The sequence below is a fragment of the Arthrobotrys flagrans genome (genome assembly GCF_004000055.1).
Source record: "Arthrobotrys flagrans strain CBS H-5679 chromosome Unknown unitig_0, whole genome shotgun sequence".
Lineage (NCBI taxonomy): Eukaryota > Fungi > Ascomycota > Orbiliomycetes > Orbiliales > Orbiliaceae > Arthrobotrys > Arthrobotrys flagrans.
This window is the reverse complement of record NW_027137550.1, coordinates 6495586-6513128: the sequence shown is the minus strand read 5'-3', so window position 1 is coordinate 6513128 and position 17543 is coordinate 6495586. Positions and strand designations below refer to the sequence as shown.

At 47.6% G+C, this 17543-nt stretch overlaps 5 protein-coding genes across 6 annotated transcripts; 2 read left to right on the top strand and 3 right to left on the bottom strand.

The window, feature by feature from the left end:
* Positions 1-432: 432 nt before the first annotated feature.
* Positions 433-1943, bottom strand: DFL_004921 (uncharacterized protein; the record flags this gene model as incomplete). 2 transcript variants are annotated; one of them, XM_067634100.1, is made up of 5 exons in its annotated part: positions 433-987; positions 1076-1139; positions 1188-1249; positions 1493-1558; positions 1695-1943. In XM_067634100.1, the coding sequence occupies 5 exons, from the start codon at positions 1941-1943 to the stop codon at positions 433-435; spliced, it is 996 nt and encodes a 331-aa protein (XP_067492202.1). The 2 variants fall into 2 exon arrangements, with proteins under 2 accessions (XP_067492202.1, XP_067492201.1); XM_067634099.1 differs by lacking the exon at positions 1076-1139 and having other exon boundaries at positions 433-1037; positions 1165-1249.
* A 903-nt stretch (positions 1944-2846) lies between these two features.
* DFL_004920 (uncharacterized protein) lies at positions 2847-4358 on the bottom strand (the record flags this gene model as incomplete). Its single annotated transcript, XM_067634098.1, has 4 exons — positions 2847-3274; positions 3335-3994; positions 4068-4282; positions 4342-4358. 4 exons carry the CDS (start codon positions 4356-4358, stop codon positions 2847-2849), a joined length of 1320 nt encoding a protein of 439 aa, XP_067492200.1.
* A 742-nt stretch (positions 4359-5100) lies between these two features.
* Positions 5101-9223, top strand: DFL_004919 (uncharacterized protein; the record flags this gene model as incomplete). The annotated part of the gene is made up of 6 exons (XM_067634096.1): positions 5101-5268; positions 5379-7534; positions 7856-7923; positions 7980-8631; positions 8719-8884; positions 9068-9223. The coding sequence occupies 6 exons, from the start codon at positions 5101-5103 to the stop codon at positions 9221-9223; spliced, it is 3366 nt and encodes a 1121-aa protein (XP_067492199.1).
* A 309-nt stretch (positions 9224-9532) lies between these two features.
* DFL_004918 (uncharacterized protein) lies at positions 9533-11098 on the bottom strand (the record flags this gene model as incomplete). Its single annotated transcript, XM_067634095.1, has 2 exons — positions 9533-10951; positions 11015-11098. 2 exons carry the CDS (start codon positions 11096-11098, stop codon positions 9533-9535), a joined length of 1503 nt encoding a protein of 500 aa, XP_067492198.1.
* Positions 11099-13200: 2102 nt separating this feature from the next.
* DFL_004917 (uncharacterized protein) lies at positions 13201-16427 on the top strand (the record flags this gene model as incomplete). The annotated part of the gene is made up of 6 exons (XM_067634094.1): positions 13201-13416; positions 13702-14633; positions 14693-14818; positions 14879-15274; positions 15335-16266; positions 16324-16427. The coding sequence occupies 6 exons, from the start codon at positions 13201-13203 to the stop codon at positions 16425-16427; spliced, it is 2706 nt and encodes a 901-aa protein (XP_067492197.1).
* Between the last annotated feature and the right edge of the window lie 1116 nt (positions 16428-17543).

Here is a 17543-nt window from a genome sequence, read left to right as displayed (position 1 = left end):
GACTTCTTCTTCCGAGGCGGGGATGAGGTGCGCCGAACATCTCAGACAAGTATTTAGGCTTACGAAAATGCAGTTTCGGGTGAGAAGCCTGTGAGAAGCCTGTTCAAAAAACTGTCCATGGCGGACGATGTCCATGATCCTGGTTACACAGACCGTTTAGCCTCAAATAAAACACCTCGTCGTCTCAACCCACATCCACAACCGACTAGCTGTGCACGGGGTCCTTTAAAATCTAGCTTAATAGTTATACCAGACACCATATAGTTGTTTTAATATGCGGCGTGGATGACCCCGCCGGCAGGAACGATTCCATCCGGCAAGCCGAGTTCTGCTATATGTGGTTCTAACGTTTTGCCAGAAGCTCGCTATTCCTCGGATTCTGGTTTGCTGGGATATTATAATCGGCACTGTCGTAGCTTAAAGCAAGACATTTTACCTAAAACCGTCATATGGAGAATCTTCCACGAACCTCCAAAGGCCTGCTTCTCTAGCCGCCAGTTTCACAGCATCCACTTCCGGATCTGTAACTGGTCGATTGATCTCAGAGTACCTCATACCCCCCGATTTACCTCTATTAATCTTTCCCACATGTGCCGTAGGCCGGTATTGCTCCATAACATGTATATACGTGTCTTTGCTCACGTGCTCTGCTAAATACCTCATAATCTCCTTCCCTTCTTCGACATATGTCGGCATAACTAGATGTCTGACGAGGAGACCCGTTTGCGCGATTCCATCGAAATTAAATTTGAGGTCTCCAACTTGCCTCTGCATGATTTTTATACCCTCTTTCGCCGTCTTCGGATAATCGTCGGCTTTTAGGAGTCTCTTCGACGATAACGGAGAGGATAATTTGAAATCTGCGAGATAAATATCCACAAGCCCGTCCATAAGAGACAAAGCCTCTAGGGAGTCGTAAGACGATGTATTGTAGACTATCGGAATCCTCAACCCCATAGGGATCGCCGCAAGGATTGCTAATGCCACCTGTGGAACAACATGCTCAGGTGTGACGGCATTAATGTTGTGTACGTTCCCTGATAGTTTGTGAGTAACAGGTACCATCGATACATACAGTTTGAATTATATGCGAGGTCGTATCATCCGCTTTTGGGACTTCGATACGAACGAAAAACAACCTGATCCCTGACAATAGTCACCCACCTAATTTTTGAAGCTTGACGAACCAGTCTGCCAACTCCTCTGGCGACAAATCGAAGCCGGCTCGTTGGTGAGAGATTTCGTGGTTCTAATTCGAGGAATAATAAGTCGTCGGTTAAATTCGAGAGCCGTAAAAAATGTCTCCCATATTTATTTTTTTTGATCGCATGGTTTCACCCAGGATCAAGGAAGTTCTACCTGACAAAAAGAACATCGAAGGCTGCACCCTATAATACCACCCGGAGACCCGTAGGATATTATTATTTTAATCGGTAGGTTCCGATATATATTATCTTTTTGAAACGAGATAGGTGTGGGTCAATTCTCATACCTGAGAAAAAAACGCTTCCGCTACCGTAGGTTCCCTGAATACATGGTTCTTCACCGAAATGAGGTGCTATAGCTTTTAGAGTTGAAATTTTCCGTCCGAGTTAGAGGCAAAATCCTTGACAAAGTATAAATTGAAATGCTTGGAATCGGCTTTAGACGGGCGGAAGCCGTATCATACTCGAAACTTTGGCCTTCTCACCAACCATGCAATATCCTGTTTCACCAGCCAGGCGGTTGACATTGCACATGCGAGGGCAAATATTGCATTTCCGTAAATGTTCGATAGCCTGTTCCTTCTTACGAGAGATCTGAGCGTCTGTAAGAAGTTTATATCGTGGGATGTAATTGTCGAGTAAGAAGACACTAGGTATATGAGCCGCCCTGCGGGGTACAATAACCATAGGAGGTAGAGGGAAAGGCTGGCGAATAATTCGAGAGGAGGGGCGGAACATTGGTGAGTAAATTGGTTTCGCCAATGGACGTCGATATAACCCGAGTTTGCAAGACCGCAGCGCGCAGGCAGGAAGATTGGTTCACACGTTAAGGTCAAGAAGATTGGCTAAATGGGAAGCTACCGAATACCTCTAAGTGTTTTCCTGAGTGTTCTAGTGTAAAAATACAAAACGAATGTGACCTATTTGTAGCTATGACACAGTCCACATGACCTCGACCTGCTTGGAAATTCTATTGATGGCTGAGAGCAAGGAATCGAATTCGGTTCGGGATGGAGGACCTACAACAAAAACAACGCAGAAGGCCAGGATATTCTTGCCCAGACACACTAAAGTGCTATAAAGTACCTACTAAGTAGACCGGTAGGCGCACAGTACTTATTCATATCCAACAGGGTTCCAAGGTCATGTGCAAAATACTCCTGGAAGTATAGAGGTATAAAACTTTGAGCTCAATGCAATTTAGAGTGCAACTAGCGCATAATTCCCGAATATCTTTGTTCCCCACATTTAAATTTGAACATTAGATATTACTCCGATCTCCGGCCCTCTATTTTGTTTGGGGCCATGTTCTGAAAAAATAGGCCCACGGGTATTTAGGGAACCCGCAGAGAACTTTCAAGACCAATTACCTCTCGGATACACCCACATTTATTACCTTCCATAATATTTCGGACATGGTCTTAAAATGTACGGTTGGAGAAACTAGTGGGAAACCGCGGACTGTATCTGATAACGTATATTACAACTTCGGAATGCAAATGTTGCAGGCGTATAGAGAAGAAATCTAACTAGTGCATGACAGATCTCGCTATCGATGTGCAAGAAGCAAAAGGGTATCATATTGCTCATATTGGTGAGAATCCCATCAGAGATGGGTTAAAAAAGGTCGTGATCGTGGATCTATAAGAAATAATATGGCATTGGCTTCTTAGACGGCATACCCCTCGAGTCTTGAGCTGCCGCTTCGAACACCCTATATCGTCTCCCAGGACCACCGCGCTTCATGGAGCCTCCCATGTATGTGCTGGCCAACCTTCTCGTGTTCTCCCGATTGAAAAGGACTTCTTCGCCTCCACTTCTCAAAACCGCATTAGAGTTATCCTCTCCGAGTTCGAGTATAGCTGCAACGTTGCCACATCGGTAGCAGTAATTTGGGGCTGACCAGACTGTGACTATGCTAGAGTCAAACATTTCTTTGAAGCCTTCCATAACAAGCTGATGTGCTCGAGCTATTAGAGTGAGGTTGTTGAGATGATTAAATTGTTTGACGATATCTGCTCCAAAAAGAAAACCAGCTCCTCGTGGCGACAACCCCCATCCATCAATTTCTATTAAAAATTAGCACCAAATATTCGTATAAAGGGCGGTTTCGGCGGCCATAGATTTACCTTCAGGATCACTCCATAGTAGATCACACATCGCACCATCATGAGGAACTTCTTGTTTCCTATCCAATAATCGAATTTTATCAACGGAGTCGATCAAGGGGCTGAGCCCACCATGGACACATAGCACAGCACCACCGGTATTTGTGGGAGTATTCGCATTTGCGACACCCCTGCTATTACCGCTCGCTCCAGTGCCCGGAACACCCGTTAGTAGGGCACCTGCAGGGCCTGAACTTGATAGATGTGGGAGGGCGGACGGTGTAAGGTTAGTAGAATTGATCATTCCGGCATCCCTTCGGGACATCTGCCTTGTAACTACTCCACCAAGCCCAATCACCTCGATTTCAACTTCATCCTCTGCTTCTCTAACCTTCGTTTCGGCGTCCTCTCCATCTGCCAGTCGTGTTGGCTGAACGGAGGACCCGGCGCCAATCACCAACGCCCCGAGAGCCAAATAATCGAACACATCGCAACAATAGCGCCAGACATTCGCCGAACCGTACTTTCTTATGCACTCATCGTAGAAGCCATACACAGTGGTGATTTGCCGTGATTCATGGTTGCCCCGAATGAGAGTAATCCGATCTGGGTAGCGGACTTTCAGGCAGAGTAAAAGAAGGAAGGACTCAAGAGAGTAGAAACCTCTATCCACAAAGTCACCTAACGCGCAAGTTCCTAATATTAGCATATTGATGACCTCTATACCCTTCGAAAGCGGCATGTGGCTATTTACCCATGAACAAGTAATTCGTATCCGGACAATCACCACCGACCCGGAAGAGTTCCATCAAATCATGAAATTGACCATGTATATCACCGCAGATAGTAACTGGGGCATCGACGATCTGAACATTCGCTTCTTCGATGAGAATCTCTCGGGCTTTGAAGCAGATCTCTCGGACCTGGAGCTCTGGAATAGGTCGACATTGTCGTAACTGCTCGATGGCTCTGGTTGATATTCAGTTTCATGATTCTACACGTATATACAGGGCTATATATGGACATACCTATCTAGATCACTCATTTAACCTAATGTATGGCGAGGTTGCGCCGAAAGGATGAGGGTGCGATATGTCAGGCGACCACGCTTATCAACGAGTCGCGAACTAGGATCCTTCGCTGTGCCTAGCTTTCCGGACTACCTAACCAAGACGATTCGGCGATATCGAGAAAATAATGTGTGTGTTTGTGTGGACTACGCAGTTAGGCGACCAAATGGATGTATCCTGCGGATGACTTTGGCGCGAGATCAGTTGCCGTTAAGAAGTCGTGGTGGTGGTGTTCGTGGAGGGGATGGATCTGTATGGAAGTTGCCCAGCCCAGCTGGAGTTTATGACGAAAAATGAGGTGGCCGACTTTTCCCAACACGCGCTACCACCGCAGCACAGCACGCTGACCAAAATGCATGTAGCCATGACACACCAACCGCAACTAACGGCTTCGAACTGGGCTGATACTAGCTAATAGACCCTTGGCTACCTACAAGATGCATTGACAAATGCCTTCTATGAACCGATCGAGGGCCTCCAGTCGATAAGACCGATTACGAATTCGGGTGGGGTGTATCTATACAATAACTATATATAGGGAAACCACTGCTATACTGGGTTAATTGTCGAGACTCGTACATGAGTACTTAAGTATACATATCGGCTCCTAAGTTTCGAATTCAATATATACGCCAACATCCGGATACCAGAATACGATATAGCTTATCCCAAAAGCCGTACCGACGAGATCTCGACGTTAAGTCACGCTGGATCAAAATGGATGCAATTCCTGAAGATCGAGAAATAAAGGCTTTGAAGCATTCGAATCCCCTGCTCCAGGATATCAACAACAGACTGTCAGGGCTTCTCTGGGATACTCGAGATGGACAGAAGAAACTGCGGCCCCGGGTGAAAATTGTGGATTATCATCATATTATAGGACGGGTGGGTCCTGGTTTCCGGTCATTTTACACCTAAATGCCTTTCATTTCGATATCTATCTATCTATCTCTATATATATCTTACTAACCTTTGCGCATAAATCTATCGAATAGCTCGAGTCTTTCCAAGAGTTCCCCCAACTCCTAGATCCAATTCTGGCTGGTTGCATGGAGAACCTAACGTCTGCTTTCTCGGTGTACCTGTCAATGGAAGATGGGGAGTCCGAGCCTGCTTCAGATGCGGAAGACAGAGTGACCGTCAACACTCTTGCTGCACTTGGCCAGCTTCTCTACGTTTGGATGAAGGTCAGGGGGCCCAAAGTCGTCCTACGCTTTCTTTACAACGATCCGAAATGGCTTGAACCGATGCTAGGAGTATTTGAACAGACTAGTAAGCTAATCGGGAAAACCGATAAATCAGCTGATGTCCTCAACGATGTGGTCGAGGAAATATTCGAAGGTGCCCCAAAGCCCAAGGCCGAGGATAAAAGTGGTTTACCATGGCACTTGAGGTATGTCACGTTGATGTGGATTTCGCATCTTCTATATACCCCGTTCGACCTGGTGACTATTGGGGACGAGCCCGCCGGGAAACCCCCTACCCCATTGGTCAAAGTGCCCGCTTTACCTCAAGGAACACCGGAGATAGCTAGACGGGCTTTGAATGTAGCTTGTTGCAACATACACTCTCCTGGAAAGGACCGAGAAGGCGCATCCGCGACTATCGTTCGACTCGTGGTTCGAAAGGATATATATGGGTGTCTTCTCGACTGGTTCGTGGACTGGGTCGCAACTATTATCGACCTCTGCGTCAAGGGTAATTTAAGAGAGGACGACAAGGGAGTTGCGTATGTTTATTTCCTTATGGGTCTATTAGGTGCGCTGTCCGGAATTTTCGCATCCGGTGAGCGGTCTATCGTTGGCCAGCCAAATTTGTTACAAAAGGTATATGACAATATTATACGAGAACTCTATACCGATGAATCAGGATTGGTCGCTCAGAATGCTATGCTCCGGAAAACCTTGTGCAAACTCCTTCGAAACATATCCTATCTATATCTGCCCCCATCAGGGCAAGGAGAGACCCAGGACGGCCCTCCAGAAGAAGTCGAAGAAATGATTGATCAACTACTTCGACTCCTCGATGACAGAGACTCCCTTGTTCGTTACGCAGCGTCCAAGTCGCTCAGCCTGGTTGCTTTGCGATTAGCAGCGGCTGATAGAAGCCAAATATTCGAAGCGGTGATCGACCTTTATGATTCGGACGTACTTTATCCTAATAGGGCGTTGACGAAACTCGACCCGAAGAAGCGGCACCAAAAGGACCTCTCTCAAGTTTCTGTGCATCTTTGGCATGGGCTTACTCTGACCGTCGCAACGTTTCTTCGCTTCCATGCAGCTACAGTTCAGATGCTTCCAAAGGTCTTGGATTGCATCATTACGGCCTTAACTTTTGAGCAACGAAAAGCGACATTCGCAACCGGTGGCAATGTTCGGGATGCTGCCTGCTATGCCGCCTGGAGTTTAGCAAGAAACTATAAAACAGAAGAGATGATGGCGGAAGAGCCTGCACCTCCTCACTCAGAGGACGTCTCATTACCACAGCTCTTGGCCCTAGAGCTAGTCGATGCAGCATGTCTTGACCCGATTGGTAATATTCGGCGTGGAGCTTCCGCAGCACTCCAGGAACTGGTTGGTCGACATCCTAATATGATTCAGGATGGGATTTCTTTGGTTCAAGCCGTAGATTATTCAGCCGTTGCTCTTCGGAGTAGAGCGAGTACCGAAGTTGCCTCAAAGGCTGCTGTCCTTGGAGGCGCCTGCTACTGGGGCGGCTTGATTAACGGTTTGGTTGACGATTGGCGTGGTATTGGGCTCCAGGATTCCGTTGGCAGGATAGTCGCTGGAAAGGGCATCGGTGCATTGTCAAAAATCGGAATTCTAGACCTCAATAAGCGGCAGGAAGTCTGGAATATCTCTAAGAATATCATTAAGAGATACGGTACTGGGGCGTCTCTAGATATCGAAGTTCGTCATGGCAGCTGGTATGCCCTAGCCGATACCATATTTTCTCTTATCAATGAACTCGAAAAAGCAAACCCGAAACTCTTGGTAGAGATTTTATCAGAGATGAGAGAGAAAACCGGTGTCTTCGAAATATTCGACAATGTTAAACCGAGGGATTTTGTTCATCCGGTACTCAAACCAGAGATGACATGTGAGGCTGCTGCTTACCTAGTAACTGCGCTTTCCGATGCCGCTAAGATCATGTACGCTCATGCTCTCCCAGATCTGCCCGTTCCCTTGCTTAGACGCTATCTCTGCGTCATTGATTCCGCTCTTGAGAGATGGGAAGAGAACGTCACAACAGTTGCAGTCTATGCAGCGGAGCGGTTCTTTCTTCATATGAACGATAGGTACCGAACTGAGATTGTCAGGCTGTGGCTCGGAAAATCGAAGGCAAGGACACGAAGAATCCTTGTTGTCAAAGCACTGGGCGCAGTATTTAGGTTTTTCAAAAATGAACAAGAATGGCCTAGATTATCAAGTATACAACAAGATATCATTGATGGATTATTGATCGTTAGCAGGTCTCCACATATTGAAATGCGTGTGGCTGCAATGTCTGCCTTTGCAGACGGTATCTTCCCGGAAGGAGGTATGTGTATTATGATATATTTTCTTCTGAAGGCCACTATCTAACAATGAGCTTAGTCACAAATGAACATATCCTTCAGGCGATCCACAAATCGTTGATTGATTACTCCGTGGATTCCCGCGGAGATGTAGGCTCGTGGGCTAGAATAGAAGCAATACGTGCAGTCTTATCTCTCCATACACTACACCCGCTCGACATCCACACCCCGGATTCTACGTCTCTCAAAATATTCCATAAGATCATTGGCCTAACAGCAGAAAAGCTAGATAGGGTACGTCTCAAAGCTTGTGATGCTGTTTGGAAACTCACTGCCCAGGAACCGCAGTGGGCAATTATCTTCAATGGCATCACTGCAGAATCCAACTTCTGGGTCAACTGGGACGATTATTTCGAAACTACCGTTAAGATTTTGAGCCTACAATCTGTGAGAGAATCCTATTTAGAGGGATACGCTACCAGTGCCGGGGCAGGATCGGATAGCGTGATGAGGTCGAGTACTCGAGCGATGCAGAAGTACATGAGCGGGTTGCCACCCTACCCAACTTCCGATGGCGGAGTTGCATTGAGTGACATCGTACAATCGTGGATAGCTATTGTTGAGAAGGCTATCGCTGTAAGTGATGATAGGGTTGTCGTCCCTGCCTTAGCCATGCTGGGTGGCTGGTTCGAAAGCGGCTTGATGGAGAAGCTAGACGGTGGCGAATTTAGGTTTGCATACCCTATAAACATCTTGATATTTTTTACACGCTGTACATGTGCAGGTGGGGAACCGGATACTGACACATCCTATAATAGATTTCAAGGCCTGTTTTCGTTAACCCAAAAGGCGCACTTCAAGTCATCGAATGTTGCAAAATTGAGCGGTGCGGTTAAGATTTACAATGGGTTAGCGTCAATAAAATCAACGCGAACGTCCTCGGTCAAGAAATTAGTTTCAATGCTATTACACCCGTTTCCAAAGGTCAGTCAGTCTAAACATTCCTATTTTGTCCGATAATGCAGGGGCGGTTTTCAACACGTTTTTGTACCTGGCATCTTCCGTTATCTCAAGATACCATGATTCTAAACCCGCGGAGAAACAACCTTACTAACACCAACACAAATTTCCCTCCTCGAGTGGGGGAAATCAAATGCGCCGGTACAGATACGCACTGCAGTTTCCGAAACCCTGTACTTGATAATATCCCTGGAGGGGGGTCAAGAAGATGCAGAGGTCTTACTTATGGACACGAATTGGGTCGACCAACCCAAAGAATTAAAGGCTACTGTGGAAGAAATCAAAGGGCTGCTTGGAATATAAATTTGTGGAATCCGAAGCTTGGCCAAAACGCTTTGGGAATATCACAAGGAACAAGATACTGCATGTAGAGTAAATAGAAAGAATACGCATATATGATTGGTCATGAAGTCATCTAGGGAATCTCAGGATCCTACGGCGATAATAAATCTTGATGATTGTGGCAAAAAAAAAATTAATAAATTATACTACGCTAAAGACACCCAGAAAAATGATAGGAAATCTCGATCTACAGGAATGATATTCTAGATAGTAATGACAACAACCAATGCGCGCTTGCCGGACGAAAACGAGTAATTAAAATAAAAGGAATTATCGACCCCCAATCTGGCCCTTTGGAATTGGCCTGATCCATGCAGTGACGACGTTCATACCAATCATAATGGCGCCAATCATCCAAAACACCTTTGGATAGTTAGTTCCGCTGTATCGGAAGATAACAGCGAAAACGATACCGCCCAAATTTCCAAACGCACCGACGAGACCGGCTAAAATACCATTAGCATGAGGGTGAACGTGTGGTAGAAGTGCAAAGCTGGATCCGTTGGCCATTTCCATCGGGATGGCGAGAAGAGCAACCAGTCCCACGAGGGTGGGGCGGTGGTGAGGATCAAGGACACCAATTATGATGGCAAAGACACCAGCGAGAACGTTGAGACCCGTGTTGAACAATTTCTTGACCCAGAGAGAAGGCCATTTCTTGTATAGAGCATCGGAAACAAAGCCGCCGAGAGGACGGGTAACCACGTTAAGGAGACCGAACATGGCGGCCCAGTTTGCTGCTCCGGTTTGGCCGAGTTCTGGGAAGTTTCTGAGGTAGTAGGCGCCCAGAATAGAATTGATGGCCAATTCGGCACCGAAGCTGTTGAAGTAGCCGAAGCAAAGATTGAGTGTCTCGAGGGAAAAGACGACCGGTACTGCTTCTCGAAGTGATGGCTTTTGGATGACTTCATGGGAAGCGACAGCCACGGCGTCAATTTGTGGGTCGGAAGCAACCTCAATATCTCCCTTCTTCTCGTTGGAAATAGAACTTTGTCGACTGGCCTTAGCTGCAGCTGAGGGCTCAATAGCATCAACAACCACTCCTTCGCCTTCCCCAGTAACATCGACACCATTGACAATGCCACGATTCCTCCACGAGCCGTTGGGGGTGTCTTCTCCCAAAATAAGGATTGCCAGAGCCATTGCTACGATGAGAATACCGGGGACAATGTAAGAAACTCTCCAAGCAACGTGGGAGGAAAGGCCCCGATCATGAACAAACGAATCGTATATAGCTGGCATTACAAAGTAGGTAATACCACCGCCAGCATTGCCGATACCAGCTGTGATCGCATTTGCAGCTCCAACAACGTTCTTATCGAAGAAGCCGGTGGACCAAACTTGACAGGGAACAAAGGCACCTCCAAGGATACCAATAAAGAATCGGATGACCATGAGGCCGGTAGCATTCTGAACAGTGCCGGCTAGAAAAGTAGGGATGGCGCCAACGAGAAGGGTCCCAACGAAGACATATCGAGGACCAAACCTATCGCAGAGAGGGCCGACAACCAGACGGACGAGCAAAGTGGCGGTCAACGCCAACACGTTCGAGTTCGCAACTTCAGCGGATGATAGATTCAGGTCCTTTTTGATGCTGACGGATAGTAATGGCGAGAAAGCATACCACGAAAGGAACGCGATCATAAAGCCGAAGGTGCTAAACCAAAGTGTTCGGCCATATTTATCAATCTAGTTGATGGATGTTAGTAAATTTTCCGAAGGGACAATAGGGCGGGTAAACATGTAACTTACTGGATTAAGAAATGGAATTGTTCGGGCCTTCTTGTTGATAGGGTTTACTTCTGGGGCAGCAAACAAAGAGTTAAGGAAAGCCATTTTGTTGAAACTATAAGAAATATTCTCCTGTCCAGGAAAAGATTAATTGGCCTATCAACTTGGGCTTTTTAAGGAGTAAGGAGTCTGCGGTTGTAGACTTCTGATGACCTGGTTTATGAATTTTAACCGGCTTCACGGTACGAACGTATCCTTATAAGCACTTGCCATGTTAGCTTTCGGATTCAACATTGGCTCACGGCCTGCTTCGAGGGACTGGGAGCCATATGTTGAATAGGTAGCTGGCCTCGGAGAAAATCTCCAGTTGCTCTACGGTAAAACACTGAGCAGGCATCCTAGATATCTGGAGACACTTTCCGTGGAGTGGGGTTTTTCTTCCCTCGGAAACTCCAAACAGTGTCGTTGTGAAAAGGTTTTGTTTTGCTGGGGTGGGTGGGATGCCGCTACGGAGCCATAGTATAAACCGACGTGCGCAATGCATGCTTACCTATATGTGCAGATGGGTACCGAACCCACCGACTGAGATCTCTAAGATCGTTTCGTCTGTTCCTTACCGCGAGACAATCTCGGGATCAATATCGATAGTTCGAGGCGACGAGCCTTGCGGGAGCCTGCTTCCTATGACTGATGTGGGCCGGTCGTGTGATGGCAGCAATACCAGGTACCTCCTCGCCAACGAATCATGGGCATGCGAATTTGCCTTTATTTCCCAAGGCGAAGGGCCCAAGCTTGGAACCCCCTCGGTGAACTATGTGGTGATATCGCATGCGCGGTCTGGGAAAAAAAAAAGCCATGCTCGGCGGGTGTGGCTCGCTCATAATCCAGCAGTTGACAATCTTGCAGCTAGCGGCCTTATCTTTAGAACGCCCCCACGCCTACCATTCTGGGTATGGATGTGTTGGGGCTTGTCTGGCCCTTATCAGGACTTCGGATGTTGAGGGTGGTGGGTTCGGCATTAACTTTTATGCTTATTTTTCCGACATTGCGAGAGGACGGGAAACCCAGTACGTAGAAACTTAAAACGTTTTGCCAACCGTTTCTCTCTTATCGACGATACACCTTGAGCGGTCCCAAACTTGATGTATCTTTTTCTCGTCTGGTAGCTGATCCATCTTATGATCAAACAACGGTCGATGTCCTGTCCGCGATAGAATCTGTAACAGAGGGTTGTACGACGCTAAGTGTAAAGGCGACAGAGTTGAGGTCGTACAAGCAAGCGTACTAGATTCAGCCCAAGATGTGTGCACCCCTTGGCAGGCGAGGGTAATGAATATAGTGGGTCCGTTGGCTTAGTTAGCAGTGATGAATCCTATCAATCCCAGGTATTTGGAATGTCGAAGCGTATCTGGATGATATCCATCTGCATTTTCTTCCGGAGTGCCTGATCAAAGTATCGGTTAGTTTGGAATCGACCCTGAAAACCCATGTTCCGAAGCGCGCGCAAAGATAAATCCCAAGAAGCAGACAAAAGATTGGCATGAGCAGGCGTTAAAGCGTTCACACGCATATGCCAGTCGAGGCCGCGGCCACAATTACCCTGTTAGGCATCCCTTGCCGATGCTGACATCGAGTGGGATGTGTTGTGGAATGTGTTGTAGTGTTGCAATCAGGAACGACCCAACACATAAAACAACCCACTGCGGGTTGAGATCGTCGACTCATCTCAGCTTATCGTCGGTGACAATCTCCTTACCCATAACTGGCTGGCTAAGTACTTACCTAGGTACCTATGATTGGAGTCGGGGCTTCCCTTAGCATTCCAGAACCAGAGATGCTTAGCCCATATTGCATTGCATTTGCAAATCGATACACCGAAATCATCGAATATCGTTTGACAGTTTACCAACTTTCCCCAGCTGGTTAGCGGCCTCAAGACGGGCTGGCCAAACCATACACTTCTTGGATTTCCTGCTGAGATATCGATAGCAGCCAGACCCTGTCCGCCCTTGCTCTCTTTTTCTGCTGAATCGCTTAGGTCCTCGGAGATGCTTTGACTGTCCCTATTAGAAATCTATGGATTGGCCGGAGTCTGATTTGCTCGCATGACACAATCTCGGTCGATAGCCTTTGGTCCTTATCCCTTCCTCCAGTTTACGGAATCTAATCGAACCCTGTCAGGCCTTGCTGCCTTCTTATCAAACGTCATGCCTCAGGCCCAGAAGCACTTCAAAGCTGAAGTGGAGGATCTGGACCTACCTGTCGATGAAGCTTTCCGGTCGACCTCAACCGCCGCCGGATCAACTGCTCCGCCTACGTCGGGTTCGAACCCTCCCCAGAAGAAGAAAGACGATGATCCCAATCGTAAACGCCGGAAAGTTGTAAGCAGCGCATGTTTAGCCTGCCGCAAGCGAAAGTCGAAGGTTTGTCGATATGTCTTCCGCCTCCCGCCCTCAGAATGCCCTCAGAATGCACATACCCGGAGGAAGCGGGATCAGATCAGTTGAACATGCGCAACATAAAAATATCAAAAGCTGTTTCCATCCAGAAAAAGGATCATGATATTATACCGTTGTTCGACTTGTCAACTGAACTGCGGGTATTGAATTTTTGGTGGTGGTGGTGGTGGTGGGAATCAACTTGATCCGTTTACCAATACCAGTGACGATGCTGAGATTCTTTTTTTTCTTTCGGTGCTGTGATTGCAGTGCGACGGGAACCTACCGGCTTGCGCGGCCTGTGCTTCAGTGTACCTCACTGAGTGCATATACGATCCGTCATCGGACCATCGCCGGAAAGGTGTATACAAAAAGGACATCGATAACCTTAAAACCCGGAATTCGACATTACAAACCCTTATACAAGCAATTCTAAACTACCCTGAAGACAAAGTCGTCCAATTGGTTTATGACATCCGGAACTGCGAGAGTTTGGATGATGTTGCCGCCAAAATTATGGCCCAGGCCAATGACGAGAGCGGTGCTGAGGATGAATCGGATCTGGAGGAACGCACTGGATGGGATGATATGTCCTCCGATGCTCCGCCGAGTTTGGAATCCGATATATCCGACAAAATCGGGGCCCTAAGTATGAACTCCCATGGCCAAGTGAAGTTCATAGGCGCAACCTCAAGCCTAAGCTTGCTGCCGATGGGTATGGCGAGCAGCGCGATGACTGGTGATGCAACAGCGCTTCCCGAAGATCCAGTGGCAAGTGACCAAGACCCAATGACTTCGTGGACAGAAGTCACCAAGGACAGAGATTTGGTGATTCACCTTATCAACATGTATTTCACATGGCATTATCCATACTTTACGACATTGTCCAAACGACTTTTTTTCCGGGACTTCCTGAGAGGAAACCCGGGTAGAAATTCTCTGGAGAGCAAAACCTCTCACTGCACTCCATTGCTGGTCAATGCAATGCTTGCCCTCGGCTGCCATTTCACTACTGTGCCGGGGTCTCGAAGGAATCCTTCGAAGTCAGAGACTGCGGGCGACCACTTTTTCCAGGAGGCGAAGAGACTGATAATGGAAAACGATGAACATGAACATCCCAGGCTGACCACTACCCAAGCCCTCGCTCTTATGTCGGTGAGAGAAGCCGGATGTGGCCGGGAGGCGCGGGGTTGGGTGTACAGGTAAGATTGTCCCGCTCAAATTAATGGCCTGGAGCTCGCTAGCTGACAATTTTTGGAAGCGGAATGAGTTTCCGTATGGCGTGTGATCTGGGTTTGCAATGGAATCCTGATGGGTTGCCCGGTATGAGTGATGAGGAAATCGATGCAAGGAAAATAACCTTCTGGGGTTGCTTCCTATTTGATAAGTATGATGTATATCATGTTTCAACTGAGTAGGAAGATTGTTAGTTCTGACATTCAACCAGATGCTGGAGTAATTACACTGGGAGGTTGCCACAATTGCCGAACTCTTCGACGACGACACCCAAGTATGATGTTTTTCCGGACGAAGACTCGGAAATATGGACCCCATACACAGATTGCGGACTTACACCTGAGTTATCACAGCCGGGAAGAACGAGGGCGGTGAATTCTTACCTTATTAGTTTGTGTGAGATCAGTAACGATATCCTTTTGGGCTTCTATCAGCCAGTGAGCGGTGGCACAACAAAGGAGTCCAAGCTCGGGAAAGGCCGAGGCGGGAAGGACGCCGAAATGAAGAAACTTCTCGAATTGTACAATCGGCTAGAGGAGTGGAATCAAAAGCTGCCGGCGGAAATGGTGGCGAAGGAGGGCGCTCTAATGAGCGTCCTGTTGATGCAGTAAGTTGGCGGCAATGTTTTGCAGGTTGTTGTATCATCAGGCACTGATACTCGCTCTAGCATGTTTGGTCAGGTTCTTTATCTGCTGCTGTTTAGACCGTTCCTCAAAGTGAATCCCGGGTCTGCATCATTTCCCGCAAATCTGTCGCCGAAGAGAATATGCATCAATGCATCGACAAGGATATCAAAGCTGCTACGCCTCTACAAGCGGACGTACGGTTTGAAGCAGATTTGCAATATTGCGGTTTATATTGCCTTATCCGCTTGCACAATCCACTTGATGAATATGCCAACCAAAACGGCGAAGAGGGATATCGTCCAAGGCGTTAAGTGCCTTGAGGAAATTGCAGAGTATTGGCTGTGTGCTAAGCGAGCGCTGATTATAATCAAAATCATCTCGACGAAGTATGCAATAATGTTGCCTCCGGAGGCAGAAGTCGTCTTTTCCCGGATAGATACGACAGGCGAGATGTTTGGATTTTCGGTCATTGATTTGTTCGGTACGACACAGAAATCCGATTCCCCACCACAGCAAACGAAGCGACCTCCTTCCACCCAAGCCCCACCACCGGGAGCCCCACCGGTCGTAATGCAGCTCACGCAAAATGCCAAGCCAGTGCCGACGCTACCAGCCGCAGAATATGGGAGTTCGTATATAGGCTCGGGCGGATCGATTATCGCGTCGCCACCTCAGATGGTACCGCAATCTGCTACTCCAATGGCCCCGACGATCCCCACGTCTAGTCTTTTCACCCCCTACTTTGACCCGGGTGCTAGCCCTGCTAGCTCGTATGGCAAAGCCCCTGCTAGTACGGGCTCTCCTCCACAGCCGCCAACTACTGCGCCCGCAGTAGCCATCACCGCCAATAATGCAAACAGTCCAAGCATGTATTCAGGATATGGGCAACTTGAGGACCAGTCGCAGGACTGGTGGCTTCGGGACCAGGCGGAGCTTGCTCAGGATTTTGGAAGCTGGGACTTTTCGTCTCATGGTACGATTAGTCCGGAACCCCTCGAGACACAGTACTCACCAGCTCCCCCCATGCCAGCGAACATGCAGCCGTATGCGCCGCAAATTCAAACGACAGAACCGCAACAACAGCCAAATTTTCCAACGGCAAATGGCTATGACTCGAATATGTATTGGCTTTAGAACATTATATCCTTTCTCCCAACTAATGTCCAGTCGGTTCAGTTTATGTCGGGCGTCTTTCGGTGTTATGGCGTTTAAGGATTCCTGGTATCGCAAAGTTTATCGAGCGAGTCTTATCATTCTTGTAGTGCGTGAGTAGATTGATATAGTCGCAATACACCTCAACGTGGAAGTCGACGTTTGCAACGTTTGGAAATCGATTTGGCGATATTGATTACATAAGGCATACCCACCCACGCTTGGCAACCCAGTCAATGCAGATGAGCCGCAAGCCGCTAGCTCATGGGATCGCCTGTGTCTGATCTAGATCTGTATTAAAGAGCGTGGTTGCAGAAGCGAGTCCTTGCTTTCCATGAACGTCATCGTTTTTGAATCATGGGGTCGGGTCGGGTTCTAAGCTTATAGTCGCAGAATTGATTATTTCCTGCCAGTTGCCAGCCCTCGATATCGTAATTTTCCATGTCGATGTGGTGATTTTCCCGGACCAGGGTGCTTTGGCCACCGTACCGAGAGATGCTACCCTTCACAAATTGAATCAAAAGGAGGTTTAATAACTGTCGTTGGCGAGACATACATTCTACGCGGGGCAGTATCGAGATCTTATAGTATTTTTACATCCACTAACGATCGTGGGCCTGGACAGTCACTATTTCCATGAGGAAGATCGCGCATCAAAGGGATCCTCATCCGCGGAAAAAGAGGCACCAACAGGTACCACAACAATTTCAGACGAGAAAACAGATTCCGTTTATTTTTAATAATTTAGATGTAAACTGTTAAGTAATATTTCGGTACCACACTGCCGTTTTGAGAGTTTCTGTGTGTCACAGAAAACCACAAACACAACAAGGGCAGCCCCTTGGCCCGTCTGACGACAACCCGAATGTTAAATGCCAACGGTCGGAACGTGCCAGATATCTGCGAGATCCGGAAGGTGCAGAATTCGGTGTTGACGGAGGTTGAAGGACATCTCCGAGGCCGCCTTGGCGGGTCTTGGGATATACGACGTCTATACGGCTCCACTTGGGCACATACCTACCTTTCTTTTTGGTAGTCTGCATGCAGATAAGGGCCTCAGGTACTTCGGTATTCCTTATGATTACCTAGGTAGCTTAA